This window comes from Octopus sinensis, linkage group LG1 (assembly GCF_006345805.1).
Source record: "Octopus sinensis linkage group LG1, ASM634580v1, whole genome shotgun sequence".
Taxonomy (NCBI): domain Eukaryota; kingdom Metazoa; phylum Mollusca; class Cephalopoda; order Octopoda; family Octopodidae; genus Octopus; species Octopus sinensis.
In genome coordinates, this window is record NC_042997.1 from 134,110,282 (window position 1) to 134,126,524 (window position 16,243).

Sequence of the window (16,243 nt, forward strand, 5' to 3'; positions counted from 1 at the left end):
CAACGACCACCTCTTACCTATCTCTTTTCTTATTTCTTTATTGCCCACAAGGGGCAACATAGAGGGGACAAACAAAGACAGACAAACGGATTAAGTCGATTACATCGACCCCAGTGCGTAACTGGTACTTAATTTATCGACCCCGAAAGGATGAAAGGCAAAGTAGATTTCGGCAGAATTTGAACTCAGAACGTAGCGGCAGACAGAATACCTATTTCTTTACTACCCACAAAGGGCTAAGCACAGAGAGGACAAACAAGGACAGACAAACGGATTAAGTCGATTATATCGACCCCAGTGCGTAACTGGTACTTATTTAATCGACCCCGAAAAGATAAAAGGCAAAGTAGACCACGGCGGAATTTGAACTCGGAACGTAACGGCAGACGAAATACCTATTTCCTATTTCTTTACTACCCACAAGGGGCTAAACACAGAGAGGACAAACAAGGACAGACAAAGGGATTAAGTCGATTACATCGACCCCAGTGTGTAACTGGTACTTATTTAATCGACCAGTGTGTAACTGGTACTTAATTTATCGACCCCGAAAGGATGAGGGGCAAAGTCGACCTCGGCGGAATTTGTACTCAGAACGTAACGGCAGACGAAATACCTATTTCTTTACTACCCACAAGGGGCTAAACACAGAGGGGACAAACAAGGACAGACAAACGGATTAAGTCGATTATATCGACCCCAGTGCGAAACTGGTACTTATTTAATCGACCCCGAAAGGATGAAAGGCAAAGTCGACCTTGGCGGAATTTGAACTCAGAACGTAACGGCAGACGAAATACGGCTACGCATTTCACCAGACGTGTTAACGTTTCTGCCAGCTCGCCGTCTTCCTCTTACCTATCTCGTTTCTTTGTCACTCTGACATGTATTGATGGGTTTCAATATTTTTTCCGCATTAATAGATTTTATGGAATGACGATAAAAACTAAAAGTGGAAATTGCACGGAAGTATATCTAAAGATTCTGTATATTTTTTTCTTTTGAACCGGATAAATATTTTTATACTTGTTACAGTAAGAGATTTCTATAGAATATTACCGGTTTTGATGTACAGTAATCCCTCGCCATATCGCGGTTCACCTATCGCGGTTTATTATTTAAGCTTATGTCGATTCCTCCGTGTTGTTTTGCATTTATAATAAAATAAATATATATAACTTATAAAAATTATTAAAAAAATACAGTACAGTGCTATTTTTACTTCGCGGATTTTCAACTATTGTGGAGGTTTTTGGAACGTAAAAACAACGATAGTCGATATCTTTTACTTGTTTCGGGCATTTGACTATGACCATGTTAGGGCACCACCTTAAAGGGTTTTAGTTGAACAGTTCGACCCCAAAACTTTTTTTAAAGACTAGTACTATTTTGTGAGTTTCTTTTGCCGAGTCGCTAAGTTACAGAGACGTAATCTTACCACCAATTATCAAGTAGTGGTGAGGGACAGGCACAAACACACACACACACACACACACACACACACACATACCTATGACGGGCATCTTTCAGTTTCCGTCTTACAAGGTTTTGGTTGACTCGAGGCCATCGTAAAAGACACATATCCAAGTTGCCCCGCAGTAGGACTGAACCCAGAACCATGTGGTTGGGAAGCAATCTTCTTACCGCACGATCAGCCTATTTTATCAAATGTTAGAAGTTTAAAGTAAAAAATTATGAAATAAAAATTAAAATAGGTGTAGGAGTGGCTGTGCGGTAAATAGCTTGCATACTGTGTGGTAAGTAGTTTGCAAACTGTGTGGTTCCGGGTTCAGTTCCACTGCGTGGCACCTTGGGCAAGTGTCTTGTGAGTGGATTTGGTAGACGGAAACTGAAAGAATCCTGTCGTATATATATATATATATATATATATATATATATATATATATATATATATATAATATATATATATATGTATATATATATATATTGTGTGTGTATATGTTAGTGTGTCTGTGTTTGTCCTCCCAACATCGCTTGACAACTGATGCTGGTGTGTTTACGTCTCCGTAACTTAGCGGTTCGACAAGAGAGACCGATAGAATACGTACTAGGCTTACAGAGAATAAGTCCTGGGGTTTATTTGCTCGACTAAAGGCGGTGCTCCAGCATGGCCACAGTCAAATAACTGAAACAAGTAAAAGAGTAAAAGAGTAAGAAATTTAAACAGTTTGTTGCCATGTTCTGTCTGTAGTTATGAGCATGTTCGTAATTATACACAGAATATGAAAACAAACTGTTTTCTGTTCTTTTACGATTAAAAATCCTGGAAGCTGTAGACGTGTTTCCATGCCTCCAGCTCAATACAGCGGTTCAGTCTAAGGTGCTTGCTTTCTAATAAAGTGTACCTCTGTTATTCTGAGTCTAACAACATCCACCCCACTCGCTAGTATGCAGGTGGAGAAATTCCCCATCAGAGAGTTGGTGTTGTTGGAACGCGGCGCTGGGTGGTGTGGCCTTGTACGGAAAATATGAATTAAAACGATAAATGTCTGCTAAAAAAACCCCGCGGTTCGAAAGCATTAACTAAATAAGTTACAATACCCAGAGGTTCACTCCAGATTACACGCCACGTGTAGGGTAAGCCAATATTCTTCTGTCTACTTACCGAACTATCTATCTATCTATCTATCTATCTATCTATCTATCTATCTATCTATCTATCTATCTATCTATCTATCTATCTATCTATCCCCCCCCAAAAAAAACACGAAATAATGAGAAGTAACATTTAAGGGTAAGTTGGGGAAATGGTTCATTTGCTCTTCGAATTTTAGAACTAATGTAGGTAGCAATTTCCTTTCCTTGATAGATAAACATTTCTCCGATAGTCACATTTATAAGAAAACCTACAATAGCAATTTTACGGAAGTTTCCTATAGTTGCAGCCCTAATATGAAAACCATTACGTAAGCCATGTAGATTGTCCAATCCAGACTGCCACTTCAGGAACCCAAATACTTGCCCATTATATCAGGCACGCATGGTTAGCTTAGTCATGTATGAAAAAGAGCTCCCCTATGTTCCGACAAATAAAGTAACAGAAAGAAAAAAATATATTGGAATATGCAAAAATGACTTCAAAAAGGGATACACCAAATCAGGTTTCTATCAAGCAAGAAGACGAAAAGAAAAGCACAACGCTAGCAAGCCATATTTGGGACCTGAGGGACTGCAGTATACTACACAGTGTCAAGTGGAGCTCTGTAGCAAGATTTAAGCCATATTAATGGGTAAAAATGTGTACGCTCTCTATAGCTGAAAGAATTCATCCGATTTTAGAAATTTTTACGAGATGAAGGCATAATGACAAATTTCTGTAATCGAACTGGAAGACTCCGTCAACTCCCCACCAGATTAGATACAGTTTAACACACTTTAGCCTTTCTCCTATTCGACTAATCTTACTAGGCATACTTATTTAAAGTGTTAAAATTCAGCATTTTCTCGTTTTTCTCTCATTTCCTCCCGGAAAAGTAATCTGATTTTTGAACGACTGCCGGATTATGCATGATACACTATAGAAAACTATCCGCTTTCTGCACTATCGGAGCATGAACTTTAAGTAGTTCACTAAATGATACTTATTAAACGCTGTATTTTACAGAATATTTTTATTACTAAATAGATGGTTGCGATTATATGAAATCTTAGTGTGATGAAGTGTGTCAGCTCACATCATACTTTAGCCTTAGTAAGGAAAATTACATACATACATACGTACATATTTACATACATACATACATACATACATACATACATACATACATACATACATACATACATACATACATAGATTCAACAGATGAGATCGAGAGAATCTCAATATAAAAAATACTAAGTAGCACCCACTTGATTTGAAATTACACTCCGATATCTTTACTGGGGATTAAGGCAGCTGAGTAAAGAGTGCTAATAAGTGCATCCAAGTGAGCAAACATGGAGAGAATGATTCACATACGCAAAATCGGAGTAGCAAATAAACGAAAACAATCTCTTACCGTCAATGGTGAACATGTTTCTAGATCACAGGCTAGAAATTGCCTGATTTCCTTCGTCAACACCATATTCGATATTCATACCTATGAATAAACAATCCTTGGGAACATCCACTACGATCACATTTCCCCCTTTGTGTCCATACAGGGAACTCTTATTACGCTTAACAAATGACTCCATTACTCGAATGAGGTGGCGGGCTCTCTACTATGACTCAAGTTGAATTTTTCTAATCGTTCCAAGGATAAGACTCTCTCTCAATTTTCCCTGATACATTAGACTCACAACTATCCCCGCTGATGAAGAAAGCTTTGGATTTTACCAGTGTTTGTTTGATTCGATTACTTCCAATGTTATGAAGTAGCTTTGAGCCCCCAGAAACAACTGTCAGATTTGTAACAGCTCTTATTCTTTATAATCCGAGTTAGTTTGCTGTATTAAAAATAATAATATTTACATATTTTAAGTGTGCTTTCTCTTTTTACATGTATACATGTATATATATTAAATCCAATATATACATATATACTATCTTTACTCACTTCTTACACTCGCGATTTTCCACCACCCAAGAGTCGATGGAAACTTCGGTGAGGCGTTCTCACCTCAAAGATCAAGAACTGATATCAACGTAGGATCAAGGAACAGACAGACACGTAACTTCGGACGGTGCAACATGACAGCTTCTACTTTAAAGGCTAGGCTGCTTTTGTTGTAACTTTGACGAATACAGCAAATATGTTGTCCAAATATTGCAAAATGTTTGATTCAAAACTGTATTTGGAGCACTTAAGTGGAAATAGAGTAAAGTTATTTGACAAAGTATTTGAGTCATGAGGTTGACTTCTTCCATCATTTTTCCTGATAACATCACTTTTACTACCGCTGTTGAACTTATGAAACCACTTGAAAAACTGATGCATTTATCTCGAGTACATCGCATGCTATTTTTACCTCCACCTTAGCGAAGGCGTGAACGAGACATCTCAAAAACCACTGGATAGATTCGGTTGAAACTTTCAGGGATGTTTGGCCTCATGACTAGCACGAATTAATTAGATTTTGGGATCGTTCCGGCACAGGACAATTCAGGAATTTTTGTTATATTTACTTTACATGATTACGCTCTTACGTTAACTTTCAAGTCTTTCTCAATTTTCTCTCTTTAGGTTGTAACTATTTTGAATGGTGAGTTTGTTAACCTTGGTTTGTATTAGATAAGGATAAGCTATTTATTACTGTTACTAAATTTTCTACCGCCACCTTCACGTTCCATGACTACTATTGGGTTCGATCGGATACCAGACAAGGATTCTGGACTTTTGCCATTTTTAAACTTAATTTTTGAGAGGGGTCGGGTTCATTTTTTAGTATTATTGTTTGTACGAGCAGTAGAGGTCATTTCAGATATTCTCATTTGAAAATCATCTCTGGCTAATCGTTGAGAGGACGTTGGTGGCGCCTTGACGGAGGTTTGTGCTCTTGTTAATACTTGCATCTGAAGTACAGTTGCAAAGGCATGTCTTCTCATTAAGCTAAGTATTCCAAAAATTTAGTATTTGAATGACACAAAAATAGACCGTTTACGCCTTAATCATACTGTATGATACACCACTAGATAAACCTCGGTTGTGATCCCGTTTAATGAAACGTAGGATATTTGCTCCTATGAATTAAACCGACATTGCATTATAAGTTGCAGTTTTACGAAAATATCCTGCTTGGATGTTTATAAGCTTCAAAATAGGGAAACACACACTAGCGTAGGATGTAAAGTTTGGCAAACTAACTCTCTCGTTTATTTACATTTATGCTCACGTGTGGTCACTTAATTTTACTTCTTGGAAGACGTACTTATTGCAAGAGTTATGTTTGCAGTTCATTTTACGCAGTACCGCAGCAATTGAGCAACAGTTTGCAAATAACCCATGGCTCGAGCTAAATAAAGTGTTGATAAAATATTTTGGATATATTTTCAATGCAAAATCAACAACAAAAAAAACCTACAAAAAACAAACAAAACAACACAAAACCAAGCAAAAGACCCATCTCCTCCCCCAAAATAGTGTGCTTTATAAGCAGTCAACCAAATAACTTGATTTCTTTCCTCTATGACCTGAGTTTAAATGTCTATGATTTATTTTATCTAGCATGGTAAAAGGTGGGACGGTGGCGATTACATAAATAATAGTAACACTCGAGCTATAAACGCAGAAAAAAAAGACAAAGCAAAATATGTGTCAAAAGCGCAGAGCTCATTCATTCCGCGGAAGCTGTAATGCATATATATATATGAATGTACAGAAAAGGAATGTTTCCTATTCATACACTTATCTATGTCTAAATATGTATATGTACATGTCGCATATCTATGTATAGAAGAATTAGATTAAAATGTGTGCTATATCTATCTATATTATCTATATATAACTGCATCGAAGTTGATGTTCTAATATGATGCACCTGTAACCACTACAGAAATATTAAAATTCTTTTCCTCTTTCCTCTCTCTGTTTTGTGGTACTGTAGGCTATATATAAATATATATATATATATATATATATATATATATATATAAAGGCATGATATGTGTGTGTGTGTGTGTGTGTGTTTGTGTGTGTACGTGAATGTAAATTATGCACGTCCACAAATTAGCACGCATGTCGGACCATAACTTAATTTTCACAGCGGAGAAATCCAACATTGTTTATACAAACATTGTTTATACAAACACCGACACAAAAGCGTCGGTGTAAAGAGAGAGAGGGAGAGGGAGAGAGAGAGAGATAACAGATTTTTAAAATTTCGTCTTTTTACTGAGTGATTGATAGGCAAAAACAGACAGACACGTGTTGTTATGTATGTATGGGTGAATGGCTTCAGTCACACACACACACACACGAACATGTATGCAATGTGTGTGTGTGTGTTGCCCGTATATATATATATATATATATATATATATATTTAAAAAAGGAGATTGGAACACGAGTTGTGATATATAAAAAAAGGAAATGAAAAGAGAAAAGAGAAAAAATCTATCAGAAAGGAACTCTATCTCTCTTAAAAAATATCTTTTGATAAGCATAACAAATGCGCAACCGGTAAAAAGAACTTTCACCTAATTAAATACACTCTCCCTTACTTAAATTATTTTGTCAGCATTTTCTTCATTTCCTTTATATATACACACACACACACACACACACACACACACACACATATATATATATATATATATATATATATAAATATATATATATAAATAAATATATATAAATATATATATATATATATATATATATATATACACACACACAATATAAACGATATTCTCCGTTTCTCCACAACTAATTTCCAAATTAGCTGAATCCGTTGCTCTACTCATAGCGAAATATAGCTGGTCGTGCGTGACTATGGGAGAGAGCAGAGGTTACCAGAGCAAAGGACCGAAGTGTTGACTGTAGACCCGCTCCTTCGCAAACGATCAGCTATTATTTTGTAAACAATGTTTCGAAACTGTTCATGTTTCCGAAAGTAGAGATCTGACTCTCACATCTCCGTGGGAGAATGTTTATCTCTCTATTCCACTTACAAAACTCACGTCTGGGTGTTTACAAATTTGTATTTTGTAAACAATGTTTCGAAACTGTCCATGTTTTCGAAAGGATAGATCTGACTCTTTTCAACCATAACGTCTACCGATTTTGATGTATTTTGTTCAAACTTGATGCCAGCATTACTTAGGACTCACGAGATCTTTGAATGCTTTAAGTTCTCCAAAAACGACCCCCCCCGCAAAAAAATACAATCGATGAGTGGAAAAATCGATAAACCGATTATTTATGGGATTTCCCAATCAAATTGTCTGCAAAATTTCAGCCAAAAGTTTACCAATTTCAACGGATTTCACTCAAATTTGACGTCGATGTTACTTAGTTTGCTTTGAAATAAAGAGCTTGATTAGTTTAATAATCCTAACTTAATCCCGAGCAAAGCCGGGCTATACTGCAAGTATATATATATATATCTTAAAGTGTTTGAACGAGTGGTAAGATCAAGGATAGCTGATTTCCTGGAGATCCACAAACTACTAAATGGAAACCAGCATGGCTTTCGCTGTGGCAGGGACTGTCTAACACAGCTCTTACACTACATTGAAGAAGATATACTTAAAGCCTTGGGAACAGGTTCGAACTCTGATGTCATATATCTTGACTTCGGTAAAGTGTTCGACAGGGCTGACCATAATATCTTACTATCAATATTGGCAAATGCTGGAATGTGTGGAAAACCTCTACACTGGATTAAGTATTTCCTGGCGAATAGAACACAACATGTTGTAGTCAATGGAGTCCACTCAAGCCCAGCAAAAGTCACCAGCGGTGTCCCCCAGGGGACTGTCTTGGGTCCGCTACTCTTCATAATTTACATAAACGACCTTTCCAGCGTCGTAACACACTGCAGAGTGAAAGTATTTGTTGATGACACTAAGCTCCAGAAAACCATCAATAAAGAAGAAGACTGATCTATATGTGGTGAGTCAATGGGCAGACAAAAACAAAATGCAACTAAACGAGGGAAAATTTGAGCTGATGCATTTTGGAAGAAAGTCTATACTAAAACAGCCATACTCTCTTCCTTCAGGGGAACTGCTCACAGCATCTAATAATATCAGAGACCTAGGTGTAATTGTTGATAACAATCTCAGTTGGAGTGCCAACATCAACAATACGGTCGATATAGCTCGTAAGATGTGCTCCTAGATCTTAATAATAATAATAATAATAATAATAATAATAATAATAATAATAATAATAATAATAATAATTGTGTACAGTGCTCAGGTGCACTACAACTCATCTAAAGTGTATATATAATCTTCCGGTTCAGAGAACAAGGTGTCATCATTTCACTTTTCTCTTCCTTTGTACGGCCACACTTCGAATACTGCTGCCCCTTTTGGTCTGCCCATACAAAACATCGAAAATTGAATCACCCCAGAGGGCACTCACTAAACGAATTGAAGGCATGACTGATCTCGATTACTGGGACCGCCTTAAAGCCTTGAAACTCTACTGTCTCCAGCGCCGCTGCGAGCGGTATATCATTTGTACGATGTGGAGAATATACTGCCAGCATTGTCCAAATGACCTGAACATTAGTTTCAAGGTTCATCTAAGGCTGGGACCACGGGCCATGTGTCCTCTGCCCAATTCAGGATCGTTCTGTGCCCACATATTTATATGTATATACGTATACATGTAAGTATGTACGTATACATACATACATACATACATACATACACACACACACACACACACACACACACACACACACACACACACACACACACACACACACACACACACACATATATATATGTATATTGTTGTGCCTTTAGGAGAGTCATTCTGTCTTAATGCCTTATTAATTAACACATTCACCGGTTCAGTTTCTACTCATTTAGTTATTTATTTATATTATTACGGAGATGTATTTGCATAGCAAGTGACCTGATAAGAGATCGTGTGCTGAAAGACAAACAACTGCAGCGTGGAAGGTATTCATAAGCCGTTTAAAAACACACAAAAATCGATAGATTCACTTCAACATTTAAATATAATTTGCCAAAATATTTTCGTCGCTTTGATACCGCGACCTGTTCACTGACAAAATTCCGTGCAGCACCGATAGAATAAGTAATTGACTTAAGTAAAGAAAGATATAAGTAATGATGTGGATTTGTTCGACCAAAACCCTTAAAAGAGGTGCCTTAGTCTGGTCGCAGTCCAATAAGCAAAACTAACAATTAAATGATAAAAGATATCTACATTTGCTTCTATCGCCTAAAGGTCAAGCTGTTTCAGTTATCAGTATGTCAATTCCTGAACCAATTGAATATAGCATATAACATCTTATTGTTCATCATATTAGTGTTGTTGTTATTACTGTTATTGTTGTTAGTGCTGTCCTTTGTGTTGTTGTTTCTTGACCATATCGTGAATCCTTTGCTATTATATTTATTGCTTGGGGACGTGAATATATTATGCGAGTGTAACAGTGTGTGTTCGCCGGTGCAACGGCTATGACGGTGGGTATTTTGTTACTTACTCCACCTTCAAAAAGATGATAGCCCGTGAGCGAGTTTGTTAGTGGATGTACTGTGTCTAATAATACACTATGTATGAGGGGCGATGGAAAATTTACATCCTGTGCTTTTTTCTCTCTTATTCGTATCTGAAATCGCTATTTAAAAATTATTTAATAGAAGGTTATTCGGAATGGGTTTCAAACTCCTGATTAATGCTAAAAGATAAGGAATGTAAACTGAGGAAATGATGAAATTTTGAGTGGCTGCCTGGTCATTCTCTGAAGAGGAATATAACAAATTTGGACTGGCGAAGTAGAGTAAACAGGTATTTGAAAATATCTCATCGACGAAGAATCTGCGTTTTCTATATTTTATGGTATATGACAAATGTGTCAGATACATTGAACCTGCATTCAAGCTTGAAAAAGAAGTTCATACATCGCGAAATTACACAAATTCAAACAGAATGTTCAATGAAAATCAGACGTAACAATTTAGAACGCAAGTATAAAAACATCAAGAAATATGTAATTTAGTCATTATTGTCTCGAACAGATAAAGTTAGAGAATACATGATATATTTCTTGATTATTCTGGATTTGCGTTCTACAGTTTTCGTTAATAAGTTTTTCGAAATATTTGTTTATCCAATTTCAACGGTCCAAAATTGATATTTTCTTTCGGGTTCACCAGACGGCACCAAAGACGTCGTCGTACTTTATTTTGTACCGCGAAACGGGTATATCCACACCCGTTCGCATACTCTTCCATTAGGTATATTTTAAATAGTGAGTTCAGAGAGAATCAAACACAGGAAGTAATATGTCTCTCGCTGCTCGTACATTTAGGTATATATATATATATATATATATATATATATATTATATATATATATATATACTCATTATAAGGGAAGCTGTTGAGACTTCATCTTCGTATAATTCTAGCATAGTACAGGCATTGTTTACAGAAATCCTTTTATCTTTAATAAACAACCAAGTACACTAAAAGTACAAAACTGGTATATAAAAAGCCGCAGAAAAAAAACACCGATAAAAGATTTGGATGAGACATCCAGCTGTCCAATATGATTTACCCAGAGCAAAAGTATAATGCATAAGAAATAACAAAGGTGGAATATTTGTGTTTATATTATATTTTATTCATTAAATGCAATTTTATGTTACAATTATAATTTATACACAGTATAAACTGGTCAGTTCTTGCTCCCTATATTTATGAAATATATAGAACAAGATTATATTAAACACAATGTTATTGGGAAATAAATTCTTATAAAATTATACAAAAGTCTTATTTACTAAAATAATGTACAAACTATAAAATTAATTATATATTACATATTGAAAGGAATATAAATATCCAATAGGGAACAATACATACGTATAAATATTTCTTTAATTAGTTTAAATTTATTCTATATACACAGTTATTTTAAACATGCCTTGCTTGCCGTGTGCATATATATATATATATATATATATATATATTATATATATATATATATTATATATATATATATATATATATATATATATATGTATGTATGTATGTATGTAACTGAAAGGCTACGATTTCCAGCAACCATAAAAATATTTAGACTATGAATATACAAGAGAAAATCAAGCGGGGGTTTACCATCTGATGATTGCAAACAAGAAAACTTGAGGGATGCAAAACGGAGTCTTTCACTGATAATGTATCAATGAATGTTCTACATTTGCTTTCATTCCTGTAAGTTGTCACTTCTGATGAGTAAAAACAGTATATATATATATATATATATATATATATATATATATATAATATATATATATATATATATATATATATATATATATATATAAAAATATATATATATATAATATATATATATATGTACATGTAGAGGTAGGTACGTACATATATGTTTGTATATATGCATATGTTTTATTTTATTTATTATTATATTATATATATATATATATATATATACACTAGAAATATATGCTAAATAAAATGTGTAGGAAGGAGGATGTGTGCATATATGCATGCGTATGCACCTATACTCTTTCCAACTCACTTTGGCTCTATGAACGTTATCCTCCAATTTGCAAATTCACGCGTAATTTCGGTTAGATTCATATCGGTTCATGAACCTCATATACATATGCTGTAATTTATTATTCAATTGACAAAGGTAACAAGATAAAATAAATAAAGACGGAGATAAAAAAATTAAAATCAAGAAATGAAAATAAGAGAGAAAATAATGATAATAATAATAATAATAAAAACCACACGGTGGTCAACTCGTCGTTCCATGATACTATGAATAACTTTTGCGTTACACGCATTGAACGAACAATTTAGCATTTGGTCGATTTTTAGTTCCCATTGTCGTCTCTATTGACATCAACCTTCCGTGCACACACACAGGCTGTGGATACATAAATTATATCTGGTTTATACACATACAATCCATCAATACATTCACCTGTTCGTTTCAGGACAGTCATTTTAGTGTGTACAGGCGTACATTCTTGATTGGTGTACTTAGGGCCGACACAGGTTTCACAGCGACATCTCGCTTCCCTACGTGATGGAGGGAAAACTGTTGAATCATGCGTAATGTCCAGGTACCAAGGACAGGTTGAACGTTCGCGGATTTCACCAAAAGATTCAAGCGATACTGGGCACTTTTTATCACCATCGGTCAGTGTTGTCCGGTTTTCGGCTGGAGCCATTTCAGCTGGCAGAAAAAAATTATTGTCAATGGCTGCTTTGGACAAGCTCTTGTAGCGGACTTTTAAGTCTGATGGTATTTTACATTGGGTTGGAATTGATGCCGAAGATACAATCAAGATGAAGTTCAAGATGAGAAAGATTACAACTTGTGAGAGATCCTGTAATAAAACAAGATATATTTTCATTAGGCTTTCTACGTTAATATATATATATACACACGTATATGTATATCTATAAATAGACAGATAGGTAGTTAGATAGATAGATAGATAGATAGATAGATAGATAGATAGATAGATAGATAGATAGAGAGAGAGAGATAGCTACCTCTTTTCTGTGTCTGGTTTGCACGATACATTATGTGAAGTCGTGTGTTGCATCACTGCGTGTGTTAATGTTATTGGGATAAAAACTCGCCTAAGTCACAACACTATACATGGAGTGAGAGAGAGAGAGAGAGAGAGGGAGAGAGGGAGAGAGAGAGAAAGAAAGAGAAAGAGAGAGAAGGAGAGGGCGAAAGAGACTGAGTGAGGAAGTGAGAGAAAGTGGAAAGATAGAAGATGCGATGAAGTCCATGCAATGAAGTCCATTCAGTTCCAGGTCAGACCAGTGTTTGCGTGTCATTGGGATGCCAGCTAGGACTTGAACAATCACGACTGGACCAGCTTCGAAAGTGGGGTCTAAAAATCTTTAGACCACAGAAGCATCACTGACATTACATCCCATAGCATATGTATCATAGCATATGCATCATAAACCTAATTCATTACATAGACATAGACAACTAGGTGATACAAAAAGGGGCAACAAAACACCCAGATAGACGATACAAAAAAAAAACAAGGACTGGTCATTCGAAGCTTTCTATCCTCAGTCAAGAACTAAATCATCCTCGCAATTTTGGTATGAGTGTGTGTGTGTGTGTGTGTGTGTGCATTCATAGATACATAGTTTTTCATTATTGTAGAATCGGACGCTTTACTTCAGAAAGAGTGGCATGAAGAAATTCGCTAGTAAACATAAACTGAAGTCTACTTACCATCGTTATTTTTACTGTGGTGTTTTTTTCGCTTTGAAATATAAAGTAAGATGAGAGCAATACAGCTTGTAAGTCAGTAAGGCACTAAGGCAGCCAGATATTTAACTCGTTTCTGAATGTGATTTGCTTCTAAATGATATCGACTCTCCTTGATTTGCTCCTTATATACCGTTGCAAAATCCACTTATGTTAATGTTATTCATAAAACAACAGGAAAAGTATTTGATTTAAAAATATCAACGAGTGGGACTCCAAACTATACAGAAGTGCCCTCATCCGGCTGTATGGTGAATCTGGACTATGTGTAATACTTTCTAATAAATTATAGAATTTAACTACTATCCTGACCCAGTATCGTAGGTGTTATTGTAGATCTCAATGATACACAGTCATCTCAGTTGCGATATACGCCCTATTGCCCGCTTTCTCTAATTTTAACATAGTATTATGCAGTCACTGTTGTGCAGAGAAAAATCTACTTTAAGCGTACTTCAGCGTTCTAATTGTATCATTAGTGTACACATCTGTAATAACAATATTTCCCTTCTTTTAGATTGGAATAAACAACGATGATAATTTCAAATGTCATTTTATATTCTTTATAAGTTTTACTATGTTATGTAATTTTGATAGAATTTTTTCTGTCTCTCAGAACAGTCTCTCCAAGTTATTCAGAGTAACTACGCAATTACAATAAAATAATTTATATCGTCTCAGGTTCAAGTATTTATATACCTTGTGATCACGAAATTCGCATCACTATTTGATTAACAAACATACAAACAATACGAAGGAATATTGCCAACGTAACTGCAAAGTTGAGTAATACCCAAAATGGTGTAACAAGCAATTGTTCAGTACCGGAGATTATAAATATTTCATATCAAAATTCCACCCCACGCCTCCGCTACTCCATAATTTCCTCGTTATGGGGTACATGTAGAAAAGTTAGGATCTATGCAATAAGGTGTCTATCTATTCTTTGTACATTCTTCATCGATGTTAATTTTCGTTATCGAAGAATATGTTTTTATTTGGATTTTCATTGCTTTGTGTGCACTCCAGGAATTATTACACCCATCAGCACGTTTTCTACCACAGGGTTTATCAATAGTCTTTAGCTAATTTGGAGGCACTGAATCCAAATCTGGCATCAGATTTTATCTACCACATAGAATTTTTGAGATATAAAATTTTTTAATTTGGCTAGAAAAGCTATCTAATGCTCATAATGTAATAAGTCAAAACACGAAGTTGTGGAGTAATTACACATTAGCATTTAAAAATTAAATTTGGTAATAAGAAAATATTACTACAAAATCTCTATTCATTGTGGTCATTCATTTTGATCGTGCTATTACTGCAAGAACTTCCTCTGTTTTTCTTTGACTATCTCGTACACAACTTCTGGAAAATCTCTCATCCAGCTCCCGCGGTAATTTGCCGTTGTATTTGAATCCCATTGGCCTTGGTAGCGTTCTTCCATTTCTTTTACGTCTTGATAAAAGGGTTCACCTTCTTCTTCCCTAACATCACTCAAGTAGTCTGGAACTCACCCAAATGACTTAATTTAATGCCCATTTTCCATCGAAGTGCTCTTTTCCCACTCAGTGATCCTTTGTAGCCCTACTCTCCCAGTAGCACAGGAAACAAGGCCCAGTAGAAGGTTTGCAATTTTCAGATCGACACAAATTGCTCGTCCATGAACATGATAGTGCAACCTCTCCAGAATTCTCTTGATGTTGGCATACTACTCTTTCATTTTTATAGAATGTACTATTGGAATTGAGCCATACAAATTCCGTTGTGGAGTAAAAAAAAATTCAATCTGGTTTTAGAGTTGTCAAGAAGTCTCCACTCACGTGAAATATTTGCCAGCACTCCCATATTGAGAAGAATCCCTTCAACATCATTGCAATAAACATGTTGACCATCTGAAAGGAAGTACGTCCACAGTTCTGCTTCTCTGTTACAATAAATGGAAACACAAGTGTCAGGTTTCAGCAGTCTTATCTCTTGCAAACCTGGAAGCCAATAATTCTGCTTTGGCTCAAACAAATCCCTAACCAGATCATTCAATTCAAGTTGACTAAACAGAGAAAAATGACCACAGTCTGAATCAGATGGCATAAGGCGTTCATCTTCATCACCTGTAGGTGAATTGAGGGCTTCATCATCAATCTGTGACATCTCAATAAATACAGACACAGATATTTCCTTGGAGTGTGCAACCTGTCGACGCGCTGATAGGATATCTGGGTATTGCAATTTTCGTTTGGCTTTTGTATTGATCTCTTTGCACTCTTTCTTTCAGACCATCATCGCAAAGTTTCAACATATCTTTT

The 16,243-nt window shown here is 35.6% G+C and overlaps 1 protein-coding gene across 1 annotated transcript; it reads right to left on the reverse strand.

The window, feature by feature from the left end:
* Positions 1 to 12,072: 12,072 nt before the first annotated feature.
* On the reverse strand, positions 12,073 to 13,917 carry LOC118764263 (interleukin 17-like protein). The gene is made up of 2 exons (XM_036504814.1): positions 13,899 to 13,917; positions 12,073 to 13,017 (listed from the first exon to the last, which is right to left on the reverse strand). The coding sequence occupies exons 1-2, from the start codon at positions 13,899 to 13,901 to the stop codon at positions 12,499 to 12,501; spliced, it is 522 nt and encodes a 173-aa protein (XP_036360707.1). The 5' UTR covers positions 13,902 to 13,917; the 3' UTR covers positions 12,073 to 12,498.
* Between the last annotated feature and the right edge of the window lie 2,326 nt (positions 13,918 to 16,243).